Below are 18,368 nucleotides of genomic sequence, written 5' to 3' on the forward strand. Positions count from 1 at the left end.
GGATCTTCTTCTTCTTCTTCTTCATTCTGTTTTTCTTTACCTGTTGCTAGTCTTAACTAAGATCTCTCTCTCTCTCTCTCTCTCTCTCTCTCTCTCTCTCTCTCTCAGGTAAGATAATTAACATATACTAATTAGCTACTTGTGCTATAGCCATTTCGTTTAAGTTCCTATATTCCTTATTTCCGCGTGTTTAATACTGTCTTTCTGCATCTCTAGTCACTCTATACTATCCTGTTAGAGTTGTATCTATCCTGCCGAAGGTGTAGATGTCCTGACCCACATTCCTGCCGCAGGTATGTGTATCCTGACGGTGGTGTTGTTCCTACTGCCGCCGGGAGCTGGGGAGAAGTTGGTCTTCGGTGGATTGTGTCTCATTCTGGACTTGCTCTTCATCGCCTACACGTCCAACATAGTCTCTCACGCCCCCACTCACACCCCACTCATAAGTAAGTATCTCTCACACACCCCACTCATAGGTAAGCCCCTCTCACACACCCCACTCATAGGTAAGCCCCTCTCACACACCCCACTCATAGGTAAGTCCCTCTCACATACCCCATTCACCACGTCGAGTTGTCTAGCTTGAGTATTCATTCATAAGGCATAACATTAGCGACTGATTTCACCGCCAGTGTGCGTTGGTGTGGGCAGTGAGGCGGCTGACACCACTGGTTTAGGTGAAGATGTTGGCAGCGTAACACCAAGTTTCGTTGGAATGCTGTGGTAAAGGGGTCGTCCTCTGCCAACTTGTGAAGGAATGTGAAAAAGTTGGCGCAGAACCGACTGGACACTGCAGCAAACTTGTACAGAAGATGTGATAATGTTTCTCTTCTTCTATTCTCTAAGTTATTATCAGATATTCATTGTCTATAGTAAAGATTATTATTTATCATATTTCTATTATTTTTTTGTCTCGCGTTAGGTTAGGTTAGATTTTGACCCATTGCCATAAAAGTTTTAGGTACGTAACACCTCTAGCACACCATAATGGACTTTCATATGATACTGTCAACACTCATTTGACTTTTTCGGATGTAAACAAACTATAGTGGTGACCTACTGTATTTAAACCCCTTATAGTTTCACCCTTGTAGTTGAGTGAATGAGTTAAGTGGGTTTTTCCTAGTTGAGTGAGTGAGTTGAGTGTGTTTTAACCCCTGTCGTAGTTGAGTGAGTGTTCTTCATAGTTGAGTGAGTGAGTTGAGTGTGTTAAAGTGTGTTTCTAATCGGTTAATCTCTCCATAGTTGAACTGGTGTGTGAACAACTGCTGCTGGTGATCGGGAGTGTGGTGCTGGCAGCGTTCACAACCAGGATGGCCAGAGACCCCCACACCTGCGGTCTACCTGTGTGTGTCAGACAGGTCCTCCTCATGCTGTCCGTCTGTCTCTGTCTCCAAAACTACAAGAATCTCGTAGGTCTCACTGTCTGGGAGGTGAGGGTGTCTCTCTCTCTCTCTCTCTCTCTCTCTCTCTCTCTCTCTCTCTCTCTCTCTTTTATCTCGCTTGAATAATAATAATAATAATAATAATAATAATAATAATAATAATACAGTATGATGATGATGATGATGATGATGATGATGATGATGATGATGATGATGATGAAGCTCAGAAGCAAACACACAAAAAACAAGAACAAACAAACAAAATCATTCAAACAACAACAAACAACAACAATTGGTACAGGTGCCACTCATCACCTGCACACAGATGGCCCAGAGGAAGGATGTGGCACTCTCAGGCACCTAAATTATGGCACTGAAACACCTGCCTCTGTCTCTCTCTAAAATACCTGTACTGCATCTCTCTCTCTCTCTCTCTCTCTCTCTCTCTCTCTCTCTCTCTCTCTCTCTCTCTCTCTCTCTCTCTCTCTCTCTCCCTCGCTCTACAGACTACATACATCAGCCTACGAACTGCCTCTTCATCTAACTTCTAAGCACCTAACGCCTCTGTTTTGTATACTGCAGGTGGCCAGATCTCACCAGCCATACACGCGGACGGTCAAGACGGAGGAGCTGGAGATGGGAGAGAGCAGCGCGGCGCAGTTGTACGGGGGGATGTCTGGTGACTTTACTACGCCGTGTGGGCTAGACTGGCTCCTGTTGGCTGCCGTTATCGATCGCATCTGTCTAATCGTCTTTGTAGCTATCTTTATAATGAATATGATCTCCTTTAGTGCTGTCCTCTGAGCCTCTCCTCCTCTGTCCCTCATGATTCCAATCTTCACGTCACACTCGACCTCTTCCCAATCTGTAATTAATGATTGTTATTGTGGATTAAACATCAGAAGGTGTTGAAGTATACAGAGACATATATTTGACTGAGTGCCTCCTCTAAGAGCAGGACCTCTACTGAACGGCCTCTCACGACACATTGTAAAGATGTTCCACCTCTTTGTTTGTGTCCGACTGAATAGAGACACAAATGCACACTATTTACATGATTATTACAGTATCTGTCTTTCCCTCGGCCTTCATTAAACTAGCAACTATACCTGTAAATTCTCATATATATGTAACAACACACCTGGTGGCTGCTAGCATCAGGTGTGTTGGTGTTGTAACTTAAGTGAATCAGCAAAAGGTGTTCTCCCACTATGGTCGTGGTAATAATTCGAACATTCACACCATGGCTCCAGGTTCTGAATGATTTGAATATTTGTTATCCAATTAACTGACTGACTCACTTAAGCTATGACACCAAGAGGCAAGACAGTCACAGATGCCATTAGTTTGGGGATTATAATGTTGGAACTTTGAGATTCTGCCAGTAGGGGAGAGGACGCCGGGTTAAGTCATCTTCCTGTGTTTGTGTGGTTGTGTTGCCTCTGCCATGGACGCCACCTGCAATATATTATGTAAAGTAAGATGTATGTATTGTGTTTATGACGAGGCAGAGTCCGTGTTGATGATTCTGTCGAATATTGAGGTGTTTCGACACATTTATGCTCTTAAAGAGACTAAACATATCGCTTAGCTAACTTTCATAACCCCAACACGCCGCCGCTGCTCGATGTAATCCAGTGTTGCTCTCTGACGTTACTATCAGCCAATCAGAGGGTCTGTTTATTTCTGTAATTTTGATTCAGTATCATTGTTCTGTGACGTCACCCTCAGCCAGCCAATCATAGGGGTTTGTGTACTGTGTGGTTTGTGATCTAAAGCTGCTTTTGTTTGACATCATTATCAAGCCAACCAATCACAGTATTTATATAAGTGTCTACAGTTGATAATGTATGTGACCATGTGTTGCTGTTGTGTGACGTCACTGCCAGCCACCCAATCATAAAGAATTTGATCATTTTGCTTCACCCAATCACGAAGTTTGTTGACATTGTTTCAGCCAATCTTGAAGTTTGTTTATATTGTCCCAGAAAATCACAGTTCAGAGTGGGACAATTTAACTAAACTCAACTGATGTACACTAGCAACAAAAAGTATCGGTGCATACTGTAGTGTGAACAATTTGAGACCAGTGACGATAGGTATTGGGAAAGGCGAGTTGTTCCAGCCGTATGTTGGCAGCCCTGATTGTCAGCCATATGGCAACACCTAGTGGAGGGGGGGGGGGTTATGAGGATACACTTACCAACCTACCCGACATATCACAGTGTATACGTATCGTGTCGGAACTCGTCGATCTCACTCTGCACCGATACTTTTTGGTGCGAGTGTACAGGCTGGAACAACCATGTGAACAAGTACAATTACAGACACAATAGAATCATCACTCACTGTAAAATTGTACCAATAAAACAGTAATACTGGGTGGAACAATTGTATTAGGTGGAACAATTAGGTGGAACAATTGTATTAGAACAAATTTGCTGTTAGAGAAATACGTCCTCACTTAAAACTATTGTACTGGAACGAAAGTGCTAGTTGGACTATTGTACTGGAATAGATATTTTGGCTGGAACAAATATATTGGTTGGAACAATTTATATTGGAATAAAAGCATCGGCTGAGATAATTGCTGGAACAAAGGTGCTGACTGGAACACTTATAAAGGAACAAATTTAGACCTTGGTATAAACTTAAGTTGAAACAATTATACTGGAACAAATATAAACTGGAACAATGACAATGGTATAATGCACTAACATTATAACTGACTTGTAAACTTTGTACTGGGACAAATGTACTGGCTGGAACCTTACGTGCATGAACAATATGTGTACAAGCTGGAACTCTTCTATTGACTAACAGGTGTACACTGACCACCTGTGCTAAATGAACACAGGTGTACATAACTGGATGTTCTTTGTATTAATAAATGTGAACTTGGTTTATGGTTGATTATTATTATCCTTTATCACACACACACACACACACACACACACACACACACACACACACACACACACACACACACACACACACACAACAGTTAGGAGTTGCCTGACAAAAGGTTGTGCTGCACATTAATCAGACTCAATGATGCTACAACAACACAATAGAGGTTATAACAACAGTAGAGGTTATAACAACAATAGAAGTTATAACAACACAGAGGGATGGTTGGCTAGCTACAGTGCTCACAACAACAGCGGTTATAATAAGCCAAGACGGTCCAGGACGGCAACACGTAGCTCTGGCCTTCACGATATATTATGATGTTGTTATAACACTGTGAGGGTTATTATAATACTCTTTTGGTTGTTACAACACTTCGGGCTGTATTAATGTTGTTTTAGTTGTTAAAACACTATGGTAGTTTTAACACAATGTTATAACAACCTCTTCAGTGTTTTAACAACCTCTACAGTGTTATAACAACCTTAACAGTGTTATAACAACCTCTACAGTGTTATAACAACCTCTACAGTGTTATAACAATCTCTGCAGTGCTATAACAACCTCTACAGTGTTATAACAACCTAAACAGTGTTATAACAACCTCTACAGTGTTATAACAACCTACAGTGTTATAACAACCTCTACAGTGTTATAACAATCTCTGCAGTGCTATAACAACCTCTACAGTGTTATAACAACCTAAACAGTGTTATAACAACCTCTACAGTGTTATAACAACCTTAACAGTGTTATAACAACCTCCATAAATTCAAAACCTTTTCCTGGTTCTTGGATATTGATGTGAGGATAAAGTCAGAGAAAGAGAGAGAGTGAGAGAGAGAGAGAGAGGGGGGGGGTGAGAGAGAGACTCACCATCGCCCACACTCCACAGTGCCACAGTCAACAGTCAACGCGGCAACGCCAAACCAAGAGGACGTGCCCCATCTGTCTGTCTGGTGGGTGTTGTATTGTGCTGTGCTGTGTTAACATAACAACATAAGAATGGAGGAAACTGCAGCGGGCCTATTGGCCCATACCAGGCAGCACCGTTTACACCCAACCCCTATCGCTCATATATCCATTCAACCTATTGTTTGAAGCTATCCAGCGTGTTCGAGTTAATGATGAAGTTCGGTAACTTGTTCCACTCATCCACTACTCTATTTCTAAATCAATGTTTACCTATCTCGCGCCTAAAACTAAATTTGTCCAATTTAAAACCATTGCTACGAGTTCGCTCCTGGTTGGATAGTTTTAGTACCTTTGTTATATCACCTTTGTTTGGCCCTGACTTCCATTTATACACCTCTATCATATCACCCTTCACTCTACGTCTTTCGAGGGAGTGCAGATTAAGATGCTTTAACCTGTCTCTGTACTCAAGGTTCCTAAGTCTAGGGATTAATCTTGTCATTCTCCTCTGAATTCTTTCTAGGGATTCTATATCCATTCTGTAGTACGGTGACCAGAACTGAACTGTGTAATCCATGTGAGGTCTCACAAGTGCAAGATGTAGTTGTGTTGTGTTGTGTTGTGTTGTATAATATTATTTATATCATTAAATAATATTAAAGTATGTTGTTACAGGAGCGTGGCGGTACTAGGAGGCTGCAACACGCCGTCACAACAAGGAGTGTCAAGATGGTGTCGAAATGTGTAGTGGCGATGGTGGCGGTGATGGTGACGTTGGCGGTGCAAGGTGAGAGAGAGAGAGAGAGAGAGAGAGAGAGAGAGAGAGAGAGAGAGAGAGGTATTTTTATCATCATAAACGCCTTAACAACAAAATTATTTCTGAAATTAAGAAATAACTCCTCCCCCCTACGTCCTGCCCCCCAGCTGAGGAGGTTTACTTTCTTCCTTGTTTACTTACTCACTCACTCACTCACTCACTCACTCACTCACTCACTCACTCACTCACTCACTCACTCACTCACTCACTCACTAACTCATTCAATTACTCACTCACTCACTCACTCACTCACTCACTCACTCACTCATTCAATTACTTGTGCACATCACGCTTCGAACGCCAATTATCACCATCGACTGTGTTTGACAGACAGACAGACAGACAGAGAAGGACACTGTGTTAAGAGACATCTAGATTAGCCTTAAAAACACTTGAGAAAATGTTGGCTCCTGTTCTAAGCAAGCCTTTACCAGCTGTGTGTGTGTGTGTGTGTGTGTGTGTGTGTGTGTGTGTGTGTGTGTGTGTGTGTGTGTGTGTGTGTGTGTGTGTGTGTGTGTGTGTGTGTGTGTGTGTGTGTGTGTGTGTGTGTGTGTGTGTGTGTTTGTGTGTGTGTGTGTGTCTGTATGTGTGTGTAATATACCACACACCTACATCCTCAATCCACTTTAATCTAAAAAAAAATAAAAAAAAATGCCCACAGCACGTACTCTGAGCTTCGTCTGGCGTTCACTTAATACTCCAAACGCCAAGCGAACGATTGCCAGTGTGTGGATTGGTGGGCTTTGAGTAAATCATTGGTGGTGGGGTGTACTGCCTACTTCACTCAGATACACTTCCTTGCTACAGAGGAGGAGGAAGAGTAAGAGGAGGAGGAGGAAGAGTAAGAGGAGGAGGAGGAGGAAGAGTAAGAGGAGGAAGAAGGGAGAGAAAAAGATGAAAATCATTCTCTAGATCATTATGCACACATCTCACATCCGGCCCAGCTGGTTTAACACTCGGCCCCGTCCTGATGTTGGGGATAGAGAGAAACAGACAGAGAGACAGAGAGAAAGACACAGATAGACGGATGGACAACCAGAGAGACAGAGAGTGTGGAGAGGGTGGAGGGAGAGAGAGGGGGAGGGGGAGAGGGGCCCGTAGCCAGGTGGGTCCTCCTTGAACACACTTAAGGAGAGGTTTATTAAACTCTAATGTGGTCTGATTGATGATAACTGGCACACACACACACACACACACACACACACACACACACACACACACACACACACACACACACACACACACACACACACACACACACACACACACACACACACACACACACACACACACACACTTGGGCCACCTGCGCGGGGTCGACAACACAACAACCAGACCTTATGTTAACAAGTTGTATAACCCAGTGTCAAGGAATAATCCAAGTAGACCGGACAATTCGCCAACCGCACTGGCTCACCATCACCCCTGAAACATGATTCATAAATCAATCAACAACCAGGTTCCCTATTACTGCTGGGTAAAGACAAATGGTGTAAAGAAACTCGACACATACATACATACATACATACATACATACATACATACATACATACATACATACATATCACTCCCCCTCCTGTATCAATCACTTCTCCCCTGTTAACCCTTTCATGGCCGCTCCTCCTCCCCCCGCTCCCCCTTCCTCTACCTCCCACCCCCTCCTCCACCCCCACCCCTCTCCTCCTCCTCCTCCCCCCCGCTCCCCTTCCTCACCTCCCCCCCTCCTCCACCCCACCCCTCCTCCTCCTCCTCCTCCTCCCCCCCCACTTCCCCTTCCTCTACCTCCCCCTTCCTCCACCCCTCCTCCTCCTCCCCCCCCCCCCCGCTCCCCTTCCTCTACCTCCCCTCCCTCCCTCCTACTCCCTTCCTCTGCCTCCCACCCCTTCCTCCACCCCACCCCCCTCCTCCTTCTCCTCCTCCTCGATGAACACAGACAGACGCAAGTAATTGATCACTTCCCATCACCACCACTACCACCACTACCACCACCACTACCACCACCACTACCACCACACCACCACCACCACCACTACCACTACCACCACTACTACCACCACACCACCACCACCACCACTATCACCACCACTACCACCACCCACACCACACCACCACCACCACCACCACCACTACCACCACCACTACCACCACCACCACCACTATCACCACTACTACCACCACCACCACTATCACCACCACTGCCACCACCACTACTACCACCACTACCACCACCACTACCACCACTACCATACAAACAGTGACTTAGTTGAACCCTCTTACCAACATCTGCTATGACACACGTATGGCATTATGGCAGCCATGACAACAGGAGTATGACAACGGAGACAGAACAAAGATGACATGACAACAGGAGTATGACAACAGGAGTATGACAACGGGAGTATGACAACGGGAGTATGACAACGGGAGTATGACAACGATGACATGACAATAGGAGTATGACAACAATAACATGACATCGGCGGCATCTCCTCATCTCACCCAACCAATGGCTCCACTTCCCCTCTCCCCTCCCCCCCGGCCTTGACAGCAGGGGGGGGGGAGAGGGGACCATGACAGTTCACCATGACAGTACACTATTACAGGAAGTTGTGTGTTAGGTGTCATAGAGGGGTGAGTGTATGTACCTGCAATCTGTTTGTTCCTGTGTACTACCATAGACTGGTTAATCTCATTGGGATGTGACTGGAATGATGACTGGCTAATCCAAATAATCAATATCCTACATCACACAGACACACACCACCACTGTATCCTGTACTATCACCCCTACTACCCATATCCTGTACTCTGACCACTGTAATAAGTACTATGAGTAACTACTGCATCATGGTATACTATCAGTACAATTACAGCACCTTATAATCTTGGACTATTTTACTATTTTTTGCGATTTTTTCTATTTTTTGTGCTCTGCCGTCATTGGCAAGACAGTCCCCATCTTAAATAATGTTTAATAATAACTACAGTACATTGTCGCCTATATTCCTAAGATAATCTGAAGGATATATGATTATAAACTATATTAAAGGTGAAGTGATGGTTTGATATCATATATGGCGACAGTAATTAATATTTAAAACAAAAATAAACAAAACTCGTATGTCCCGCCATTTGCAGATAGAATTTCGATGTTGGATGACTTGTCATAATTCATTAGATATTTAGTTTTGCTTGTAATTTAATATATCCCTCGTCGTAAACACATATTCATGGTTAAATATATATGATGCATAAATAAAATAGGTGTTAGATATAAGTGTTATAAAAGCATCATGCATATAAATAAGTGTAACTTGAGATAACGAAGTGGGGAGTGTTGTCAAGTGGTCATAATTTTTTTGTTTACACTGAGGCGACACAAAATACTGAAAAACTTGTGTATTATTTTGACTCATTAATTGTTGTGGTTGTTAAGTGTGTGTGTGTGTGTGTGTGTCTATAACCTTAGTATTATTGAAAAGAAATATACAGCAACAATTACAAACACAACAACAACAACAACCATAACAAAAACAACAACAAAAACCACAATTACCAACAACCACACCACCACAACAACAACCACAATTACCAACAACCACACCACCACAACAACAACCACAATTACCAACAACCACACCACCACAACAACAACCACTACAATCACCATTAGGTTAAATAAGCTATCGTATCTAATCTTCAAATGATCCGAAAAAAAAATATTAACGTAGGAACTTTTGATAAACTTGTGTCTCATATTTCACACACATTAACCGGACTACTTTCTGCCTGTTTACTGGGGGATACAGTTTCCTCAGTACGTCACTCATCAGAAACTCACCCCCACATACTCCGTCACTTAAAAACTCGCACCGTCACTCAAAAACTCACCAGCCTCCGACATTAATATAGAGTATCTCAACACGTGTGTATGAGTGTGTGTGGTAGCTGTGGTGGAAGCAGACAAAAGCAAACTTAATTGTGCTAACTCATGGTGTATGGTTCCAATCTCCGTTCTCACAGTTAATTTAACGCCATTAACAGCTCTGGCGCTCGAATGGCAACCTCTATAGTGGGTGGTGGTGGTGGTGTGGTGGTGGGTGATACTGTGGTAGTTTGGTGGTGAGGTGGTAGTAGTCTATAGTGGGTGGTGGTGGTGGTGTGGTGGTGGGTGATACTGTGGTAGTTTGGTGGTGAGGTGGTAGTAGTGGGGTGGTGGTAATGGGGTGGTGGTAGTAGTAGTGGGGTGGTGGTGGGGTGGTGGTAGTGTGGTGGTGGTAGTAGTGGGGCGGTGGTGGGGTGATGGGGTCAGGCTGTTTCCTCTGGTTGTTGTATGGGACAGCACCAGCAGACTTGTCCTCCCTCCTTCTCTCTCTCCTCCCCAGCTTATATCACCTGAATAAGTACCCCCAATGTTCTCCTTACTTAACCACACCTAATCTAACCTAACCTAATTAAACATAGCCTAACCTAATATAAACTAACCTAACCTAACCTAACCTATAAATGAACTTATCATCTCACTCACTAAACAAAAACGTCCCATCAACTTCCGCCCCTGGTGTAGTGACGGTCGAGGTCAACACACAATGAGACCGTGTCAAGCCTCTCACGCACTTCCCTCACCCGTAATTACTATAAAAGGCATGAGGAGACCAAATAGCACCCTGGGGAACTCCTGTGGTTTGTCCTCCTCACTCACAACAACACACACACTCCTCCAGCGTCTTGGTACAAACACTGATGCCACAAACTGTCACCTTACCCTATACTTGTACACCCTCTCCAAAAAATATCTTCAGGAATAAAATGTTAGATAATATGACACAACGAACGAAGGATTTTGACAGCCCTACCGAGACAACAGGAGTCGCAGTGTTCAATGTGAAATTCATCGAACCTCTGCATGAAGATACTTTTTGGGGGCGAGTGTACATAACAATAAAATTTATATTTGTATTGTGTGTTTGGATTACCTAACCTCAAGTCTCCCCCTCTCTCCCCATCCTCCCTCCCCTTCCTTCCCCTCCCGGTCATCCACCCACACACAGCAAAGAGGGACCGGGAGGTTAAATCGTCCATACAGAACCATTGCAAATGACCCTACTTGACGCTCCCTTCTTTTCAGTCGTCGAGGTAATATGAGCCATTCACCACCCCTTACATAACCACCTTGAAACCACTTACTCTATCTACCATACACAACCATCCAAGACCACTTACTCCATCCACCATACACAACTATCTTAAGACCACTACCTACTTCTATTCAAGACCTCTGGAGACTTATTCAAAATCGCAAACACAGTAATTGAAAATACTCTCTCTCTCTCTCTCTCTCTCCTCGCAAGTCCTGGGAGTCGAAAACGGATCTCTGCCGGAAGACGCACTACGTGATGCTCTCCTGAAGAACTACAACAAGAACAGCTTCCCCTCCACCCCCATGAACATTGACGTCACTAAGTTCTCAGTCCTCGGCGTTGTTATGGTAAGTAAAGAGTAGATGTGTTTTGTTCATTAAGTGTCAAGATCTTTTTTATACATTTGTTTTTGTTTTTCTTCCTTTATAATAACACTATGGGGGTGGGGAGAGAAATTAGTTATTATTTTTTTATTTCATTAATCTATCTTATTAATTCATAAATATGCAAGAGGAAATATTTTTTCTTTATATAATTTATTGTTTCTGAAGTCGTCTATTTCTGTGATTATATATTATAACTTATTTCATTTTCTTTAATTTCTTTTGTTATCTTATTTTCTTTTCTTATGTACTTGTTAATTCTTTTCTCAGTTATTTCCAAAGTACAATATTTCTTTCAGTGTATTTATTTATTTATTTGATAATATTTTCTCTGAACTTAATCTCTCTGAATTAGAAACATCCTGCTTTGGACATCTCGCTGGTAGGCAGATACGATGGAGGAGCGTTAAAAAATGACGCTCTCCACCACGCACGCAGATATATACTCGGCTAACTGGCAACTCAGACATGTTGAACGGGCAATTCACGCATTGACATACACTTAATTTAAATCAGTTGCTGTACATTTGGCTATGAAAATCAGTGTCATGGGTCAGATCAATTTCTTACGCCCATTGTTTAGAATCTAATCAGAGTTCGAGCTTGCCAGACAATATTGAAATGGACGTCAAACGCACAAGCTGACAGCGTATTTCTTACGACCTCATCAAAATATAGACTAGGGCTTACTGAGGGTTTGCCGTTAGATCTTGGAGATAAGAAGGCTGACATATTCTTTTCAGGATATTAATTACTTTCTTAAATATAAAAATGACAATAGTTCCAATACAAACATCAGATTCTCTGACAATTTGGAATCAAACTTATCTAACTTCAGTAGCAATTTGGCACTCAGGGCGTCCCTAAGGACGAAGTCTGGGATTCGTCACTTCTACTGGCAGAATCTACTCTAACTTATTTGACAATTCTACTAACAGTAAATACAGTTGAGGCTTTCAATTTCACTCACAAGAGGTCGTGAATGTTTCATCTATAATCAGACATATATCACTTACTGTACTACACAGGTATTCCCTTTCAGTTTCAAATCTCACAGCATGACATGAGATACTACTGTAAGGAATACTAGAGTCTCGGCACTACTCGAGAGAAAACGAAGGACTCAAGCCTACTGAAGCGGTGAGAAAACGCGCGCTTCAGATGGGGAACTCAATAATGAAAGCATAGCTACATGTTTTAGTGACTGGAGCGTATTGCGAATCATTAGACGTGTATTAACTAACATGTACTAACGGGATCAGTACAATGGGTCGGTTTATACTAGAAAACACCCTTCATCATAATTATAGTACTTTAATTTTATTGTCTTACCTTTTATTGCGGTTTTCCTCCAACAGACGGCCTTGTGTCTTCTGTCTTTCGTGGCACTTTTTTCTTTTAGTAAAGGGTGTAAAATTAAATAAATTTCAAAGAAAGCGAACCAAAGATTCTTTTATAAAAGAAGGCGTTTATCTATATTGGATAACTATATTAAATTGTTACATCCATAGTAGTTGACATTATAGCGTCTTATTATCATTTGTACACTCACTCTCTCACAGCATTGCTTTATACATTACCTGAGAAAAATTTATGAAGCAGAATCTTAGACGACAGGAGAACATTGCACACGACCAGTTAATAACTACTGTATATAGAGTTAAGCCATGCTATTAAAAACATGAATCTCCTTATGTGTTAATACTGGTTGCTGGTACAAAGATAATTAATGAATCTCTTATTGTTATCATTGTGTGTTATTGTTATTATTATTAGTTCAATATTAAAAAAATAACGGTTTCATCACACACACACACATATTTACACACAAATGCAAAAATACACACACACACACACACACACACAACACTACTCAATCATTACATATTAAACTCTCTCAGCTTTTATTAGTCTCAATTAAGACTTTTCAGCGCTCTTCAAGGCTTTCAGTTGAGTCTATACAGGTTGTTGAGGCTTAGTGGAGGAAGAGGGGGAAGGGGGTACAGTTGTGAGGTACTTATGTGAGGAGACTAAAAGAGTGTGTATGTATGTAGCCTCTGCACACTATAGGTACGCCACCTGTAAACAGTTACAACCAGTTTATACCGTTTAAAAAGAGTGTAAGAACAGACTGTACTTGTTTATAAGGATCTAGGCCTCTTCCCACAGGTGTAAGACAGTTCAGTGTAGTGTTCAACTCTCTTATCTGTCACCTGTTGATTCTCACCCATACAGCACGGGCAGATTAACATGGTCGATCTTCATGCCTGGTTTGGTTTCGTAAGTTTTATTGTCATTGTTATATCAGTTTTAACTTAAGTTCTCCTCTACACACGTCAAGTCTTAACCCTTTACTCCTATCCACACGTCAAGTTTATTTAAATACTAAAACTGTATTGACTTTGAGCTTTATATATATGATAAGTTTCCTTCAAATACTAAACCTGATTTAATCTAAGATCCCTAAACACGTAAAGTTTTATCTAAATCTAAAAACCTGTTTGAACGTGATCATTGTACACATGATAAGTTCTAAGTTCAAAACACAAAGGACGATGGTCTTTCCCACACAGGTATGGAATGACCAACGACTACAGTGGGACCCAGCACAACACAGTAACATCGACAGGTTGGGTGTTGACTCCAGTACTGTGTGGAAGCCTGACCTAACCATGTACACTATGTAAGTTACTATGTGTTCCTATATACTGAAGTTAGAACCTTCTTTCATATATAATTCACGATTGTCTATGATATTTTTAATACCTTTTCTATAACTTGTGTCATTTTTCATGATATGTTAGGTAACGTTTTCTATGATATGTAAGTAAAGTCGATTTTAAATTACTTTTTTTTTTACCTTCTGATGATCATATTTAGCCTATTTTGACCTCTAATTATGTCCTGCAATTCTTCATGACCTTCTGTCTCCATCATGGGCTCTGATGACCTGACGTGACCCCTGGTAGTGGCAGTCAAGACCAGAAGCACTTAATGGAGTCTGACGAACAAGTGGTGGTGGACTCTCTCGGCAAAGTGATATTCGTGCCACCAATGTTCATCCGGGTGCCGTGTGTGCTGGACATGACGTACTGGCCTCACGACATTCACAATTGTAAGATTAAAATTGGCTCCTGGGTCAACCACGCCGGCCTGGTGGACCTGAACACGGACAACTTTGTCTATAGCGTGAGTTAAGACCACTTGGGGTTAAAACCACCGAAAATCCTTTGGGGGAGAGAGGGGGGGGGAGAGTTAATATTCAGTTGACTACAAATATCTAACGTCTAACGGAAGTGAAAATAATTATCTTTAAGAAAACATATAAATGTTTTCACAAATTATTAATTATGATTATCATATTTATTATTACCCCTATGTCGTTTCTTTCATTTCATTTCACGTTCATCATCATCATCACCTTCCACGGATAACAGTCGGAGATGGAGACGGTGGAAGACGCTAACGGCAACAACATGACAACGACACAGTGGCAGATAACGGATGTGACGCCAGAGAGAATATCGAAGAAGTATGACTGTTGTCTGGAGAATTATGTGCACCTTCAAGTCTCCTTCAAGTTGAAACGTGACGCCCCTGCCTACTGCTGGACCGTTAAGGCACCTGTTGTGTGTAAGTGATGTCAGGTTTTGCGTGTAAATGTGCGTAAAATTAATTATATTTATCCTGCCGAAAGGTTGTAACTATCCTGACACACTATCCTGCCGCAGGTTTAAGTATCCTGACGGTAGTGTTGTTCCTACTGCCACCGAAAGCTGGGGAGAAGTTGGTCTTCGGTGGATTGTGTCTCATTCTGGACTTGCTCTTCATCGCCTACACGTCCAACATCGTCTCTTATGCTCCCTCTCGTGCACCACTCATAAGTAAGTCCCTCTCACGCCGCAATCAACCCCGTTCACACCCCCACTCAATCCCTCTCTAGGTAGTGGCGGAGAGGTGACATGCACTCGTGGATGCTCATTACGAAGCTGCAGGTCCTGTCAGCATCATCAAAATCGTGGATAAAAATATAATTTCAAGATGATGGCCCCAAAATACGACATTACCGGATCTTTAACAATATTAGGCCACTAAAATAGGACATTACCGGATCTTTAACAATATTAGGCCACTAAAATAGGACATTACCGGATCTTTAACAAATATTGGGCCACTAAAACGACATTACCGGATCTTTAACAATATTAGGCCACTAAAATAGGACATTACCGGATCTTTAACAATATTAGGCCACTAAAATAGGACATTACCGGATCTTTAACCACTAATAGTATAATCTATGTCCCAACAGTTCAGCTGGTGAGTCAACAATTGATACTGACGGTGGTGAGTGTCATATTGGCAGCGTTGGTGGTGAGGTTGGCCAGAGGTCCTCACCCCTCCCCCTTACCTTCCTTCCTCAAGACCCTGATAATGAAGCTGTCTACCGTTCTTTGCCTCTCCGGCTACGCCAAACTTGTAAGTATGTTTCCTACTGTGTATACTGAATCAAAACTCAAATGCCTAACGACCATATATAAGCACAACTACGAATCCTTAAAACAACGAAAGTTACTCACAGATGATGACGGGAGACTCTTGTAACAGCTTCAACACAGCTCACGTCACAACACACTTTAAAACAATAACAAAATCATCACAACACCCAGACTTCCCCCCCCCCTCACCTCATACTGACATGAACATTCTCAGTAGTTCGCAGCTGCTCGAGTAGTAACCAATTAAAACCAGGATCTTGTTGCCTTCGATGTCAATCAACCAATTTGAATGAGGATCCTGTTTTTACGTCGGTGTGTCTCAACTGATCACAGCTGTGAGTCAATAAACAAGCAGTTGTTTACAGGCCTGACTGTGAGGAGAGAGAGAGAGAGATACAAAAGCGTCACAAAATACGAGGTGTTGTCAGGTGTTGTTAGTGTTATACTGTTGTCAGGCTTTGTCAGTGTTGTTAGGTGTTGTCAGTGTTGACAGGTGTTGTCAGTGCTGTTCGTGTTGTCAGTGTTTATCAAGGCATTGTCAGTGTTGTCAGGTGTTGTCAGTGTTGTCAGTGTTTGTCAAGGCATTTTCAGTGTTGACAGTGCTGTCAGGTGTTGTCCGGTGTCTTCAGGTGTAGTCAGTGTTGTCAAGTGTTGCCAGGTGTTGTCAGTGTTGTCAAGAGGCTCAAATATTTCTCAAGGCGTTGATGGAGGTTCAGGGGGATGAATTAAGCCTCAGGTAATAATAACCAAAGAATTTACACAATACGAAGGATGGATTACCTGAAGATTAACCACCCTAGCATTACCTGGGTGCTAGGTTAGGATAGGTTACGATAGGATAGGATAACAGCAGTCAGAACAGATCTCTCAATGTACAGTTGAAGATGACTGCTGACTGTAACATTCATCGTCACCCCAGCGCGACTTCTACAGTCTGTAGGTAGGCAAGAGTGACCTCCTGTACACAGCTGGTCAGAGTTTTAATAGTGGAGGTTCTTGTTTCTACAGCTACGGTTAATAAACATAAAAACCAACATCGTGATCCACAACTCTGACTCGGTGTGGATATGGAGGGGATATTATGGATAGTTCTTTATATTTGGCATAGTTATCCCTCAACCATTTTCTTTCTTAACCGATTTCTTTCTTTAAAGGTGACTGAGAGTGAGCAAGACATGAGCTCGAAGAGGAATGAGGTTGAGATGGCTGAGGGAGGAGGGGAGAGGCGAAGTGATGACGCTCACAATGTCAACAAGAACCAGTGGCTCCTCTTGGCTGCCATGCTCGACCGTCTTCTCCTCTTCATCTTCCTTCTCGCCTGCATCGTCCTCCTCAGCAGGTTCTCCAGCATTCTGTAGTAACACTTGGGGTGCCTCCTGAAGCCATCCAGCGCCACCACAAGTGCCCAGCTCTCGGCCAGACTAAACCACTCAACAGTACACATGACTCACCTTACGTGGCCTTAGCCCATTTGTGTCACATTATAACACAATTGCTTACAAAGGTCTCTTGTTACTGAGGACTTGTGTGTGTTACATTAAGTGTTCATTATACTACTTTAATTCTACAGTGGAATATGTTTATAATACTTCTATGTACTTTTATTTAGTAGTTTGAGTTTGCATAATTGTTTTAGATATAATTGCATGCAAGATGTATTGTACTACAAGTGAGCCGTATTTCTGGGCTCTCAGTATTAATGTTACCTCACCAGCCAATCTTGAAATGTAAACACACTTGACCACATGTTTTACGGTTTTGTGATAATGTACAGCCCCCCCCCCCCCCTCCAGGGTGTGGGCGTGGTTGAGAGTAAGAAGGGAGTAAGGGAGTACTGGGAGAAATAACATTGACGCCATCAACCAATGAACAAATATCCTGTAAGGAAGGCGTCAGTTGTCCACAAGTAAAGACGGAAGCAATTTTAAGTCTTTCTTTTTACAGCTCATATCACTGAATAGAGATAGAGAGACATTTTGAGATTTGACTGAGAATTTTTAGATATTTGAGTCTCGGAAACACAGAGAGAGACAGAAACAGACATGAAGAAGCCAATGGGGAGGGGGGGGGGTCATTACAGATATCCCTCTTCCCTGACCCCCTTCTTTCAGGTGACAATTAACTCAATATAAATGCATCTGTTGAATATTATCAATTTCAGTATATTTCAATTACTGTTCCATTCAAAATAATAATAACATATGCTTGCTCTGTGTTTGTTATTATCCTCCCAGCGTGTATATGACTCGAGCCAATACAAAGATGAAATACTATTGTTGATGACTTAATGTACCACTACCCCACCACAACGAGGAACT

General features: G+C 42.3%; 2 protein-coding genes across 4 annotated transcripts in view; both read left to right on the forward strand.

Annotated features, from left to right (window-relative positions):
- The window catches only part of LOC121872356 (neuronal acetylcholine receptor subunit alpha-4-like), a 39,421-nt gene extending 36,559 nt beyond the window's left edge, over positions 1-2,862 (forward strand). For all 3 annotated transcript variants that reach the window (XM_042375079.1, XM_042375077.1, XM_042375078.1), the window contains 3 exons: positions 294-446; positions 1,246-1,412; positions 1,968-2,862. In XM_042375079.1, coding sequence (XP_042231013.1) covers positions 294-446; positions 1,246-1,412; positions 1,968-2,189 — 542 coding nt within the window. In that variant the 3' untranslated portion in view covers positions 2,190-2,862. The remainder of the gene's footprint in view (positions 1-293; positions 447-1,245; positions 1,413-1,967) is intronic.
- A 2,242-nt stretch (positions 2,863-5,104) lies between these two features.
- Positions 5,105-18,259, forward strand: LOC121872358 (neuronal acetylcholine receptor subunit alpha-6-like). Its single transcript, XM_042375082.1, has 10 exons — positions 5,105-5,254; positions 5,886-5,997; positions 11,379-11,515; positions 13,787-13,831; positions 14,125-14,234; positions 14,521-14,740; positions 14,989-15,184; positions 15,283-15,435; positions 15,864-16,030; positions 17,205-18,259. The coding sequence occupies exons 2-10, from the start codon at positions 5,940-5,942 to the stop codon at positions 17,406-17,408; spliced, it is 1,290 nt and encodes a 429-aa protein (XP_042231016.1). The 5' UTR covers positions 5,105-5,254; positions 5,886-5,939; the 3' UTR covers positions 17,409-18,259.
- Positions 18,260-18,368: the final 109 nt, after the last annotated feature.

Source organism: Homarus americanus, unplaced genomic scaffold (genome assembly GCF_018991925.1).
Source record: "Homarus americanus isolate GMGI-L3 unplaced genomic scaffold, GMGI_Hamer_2.0 scaffold24050, whole genome shotgun sequence".
In the NCBI taxonomy this organism is placed as follows: Eukaryota; Metazoa; Arthropoda; class Malacostraca; order Decapoda; family Nephropidae; genus Homarus; species Homarus americanus.

Excerpts from the sequence above, each read along its gene's own strand:
- LOC121872358 (XM_042375082.1), top strand. The coding sequence starts at position 5,940 with ATGGTGTCGAAATGTGTAGTGGCGATGGTGGCGGTGATGGTGACGTTG. Across the intron at positions 14,235-14,520 it reads GACCTAACCATGTACACTAT|TGGCAGTCAAGACCAGAAGC; the intron begins GTAAGTTACTAT and ends GACCCCTGGTAG. Across the intron at positions 14,741-14,988 it reads CGGACAACTTTGTCTATAGC|TCGGAGATGGAGACGGTGGA; the intron begins GTGAGTTAAGAC and ends CACGGATAACAG.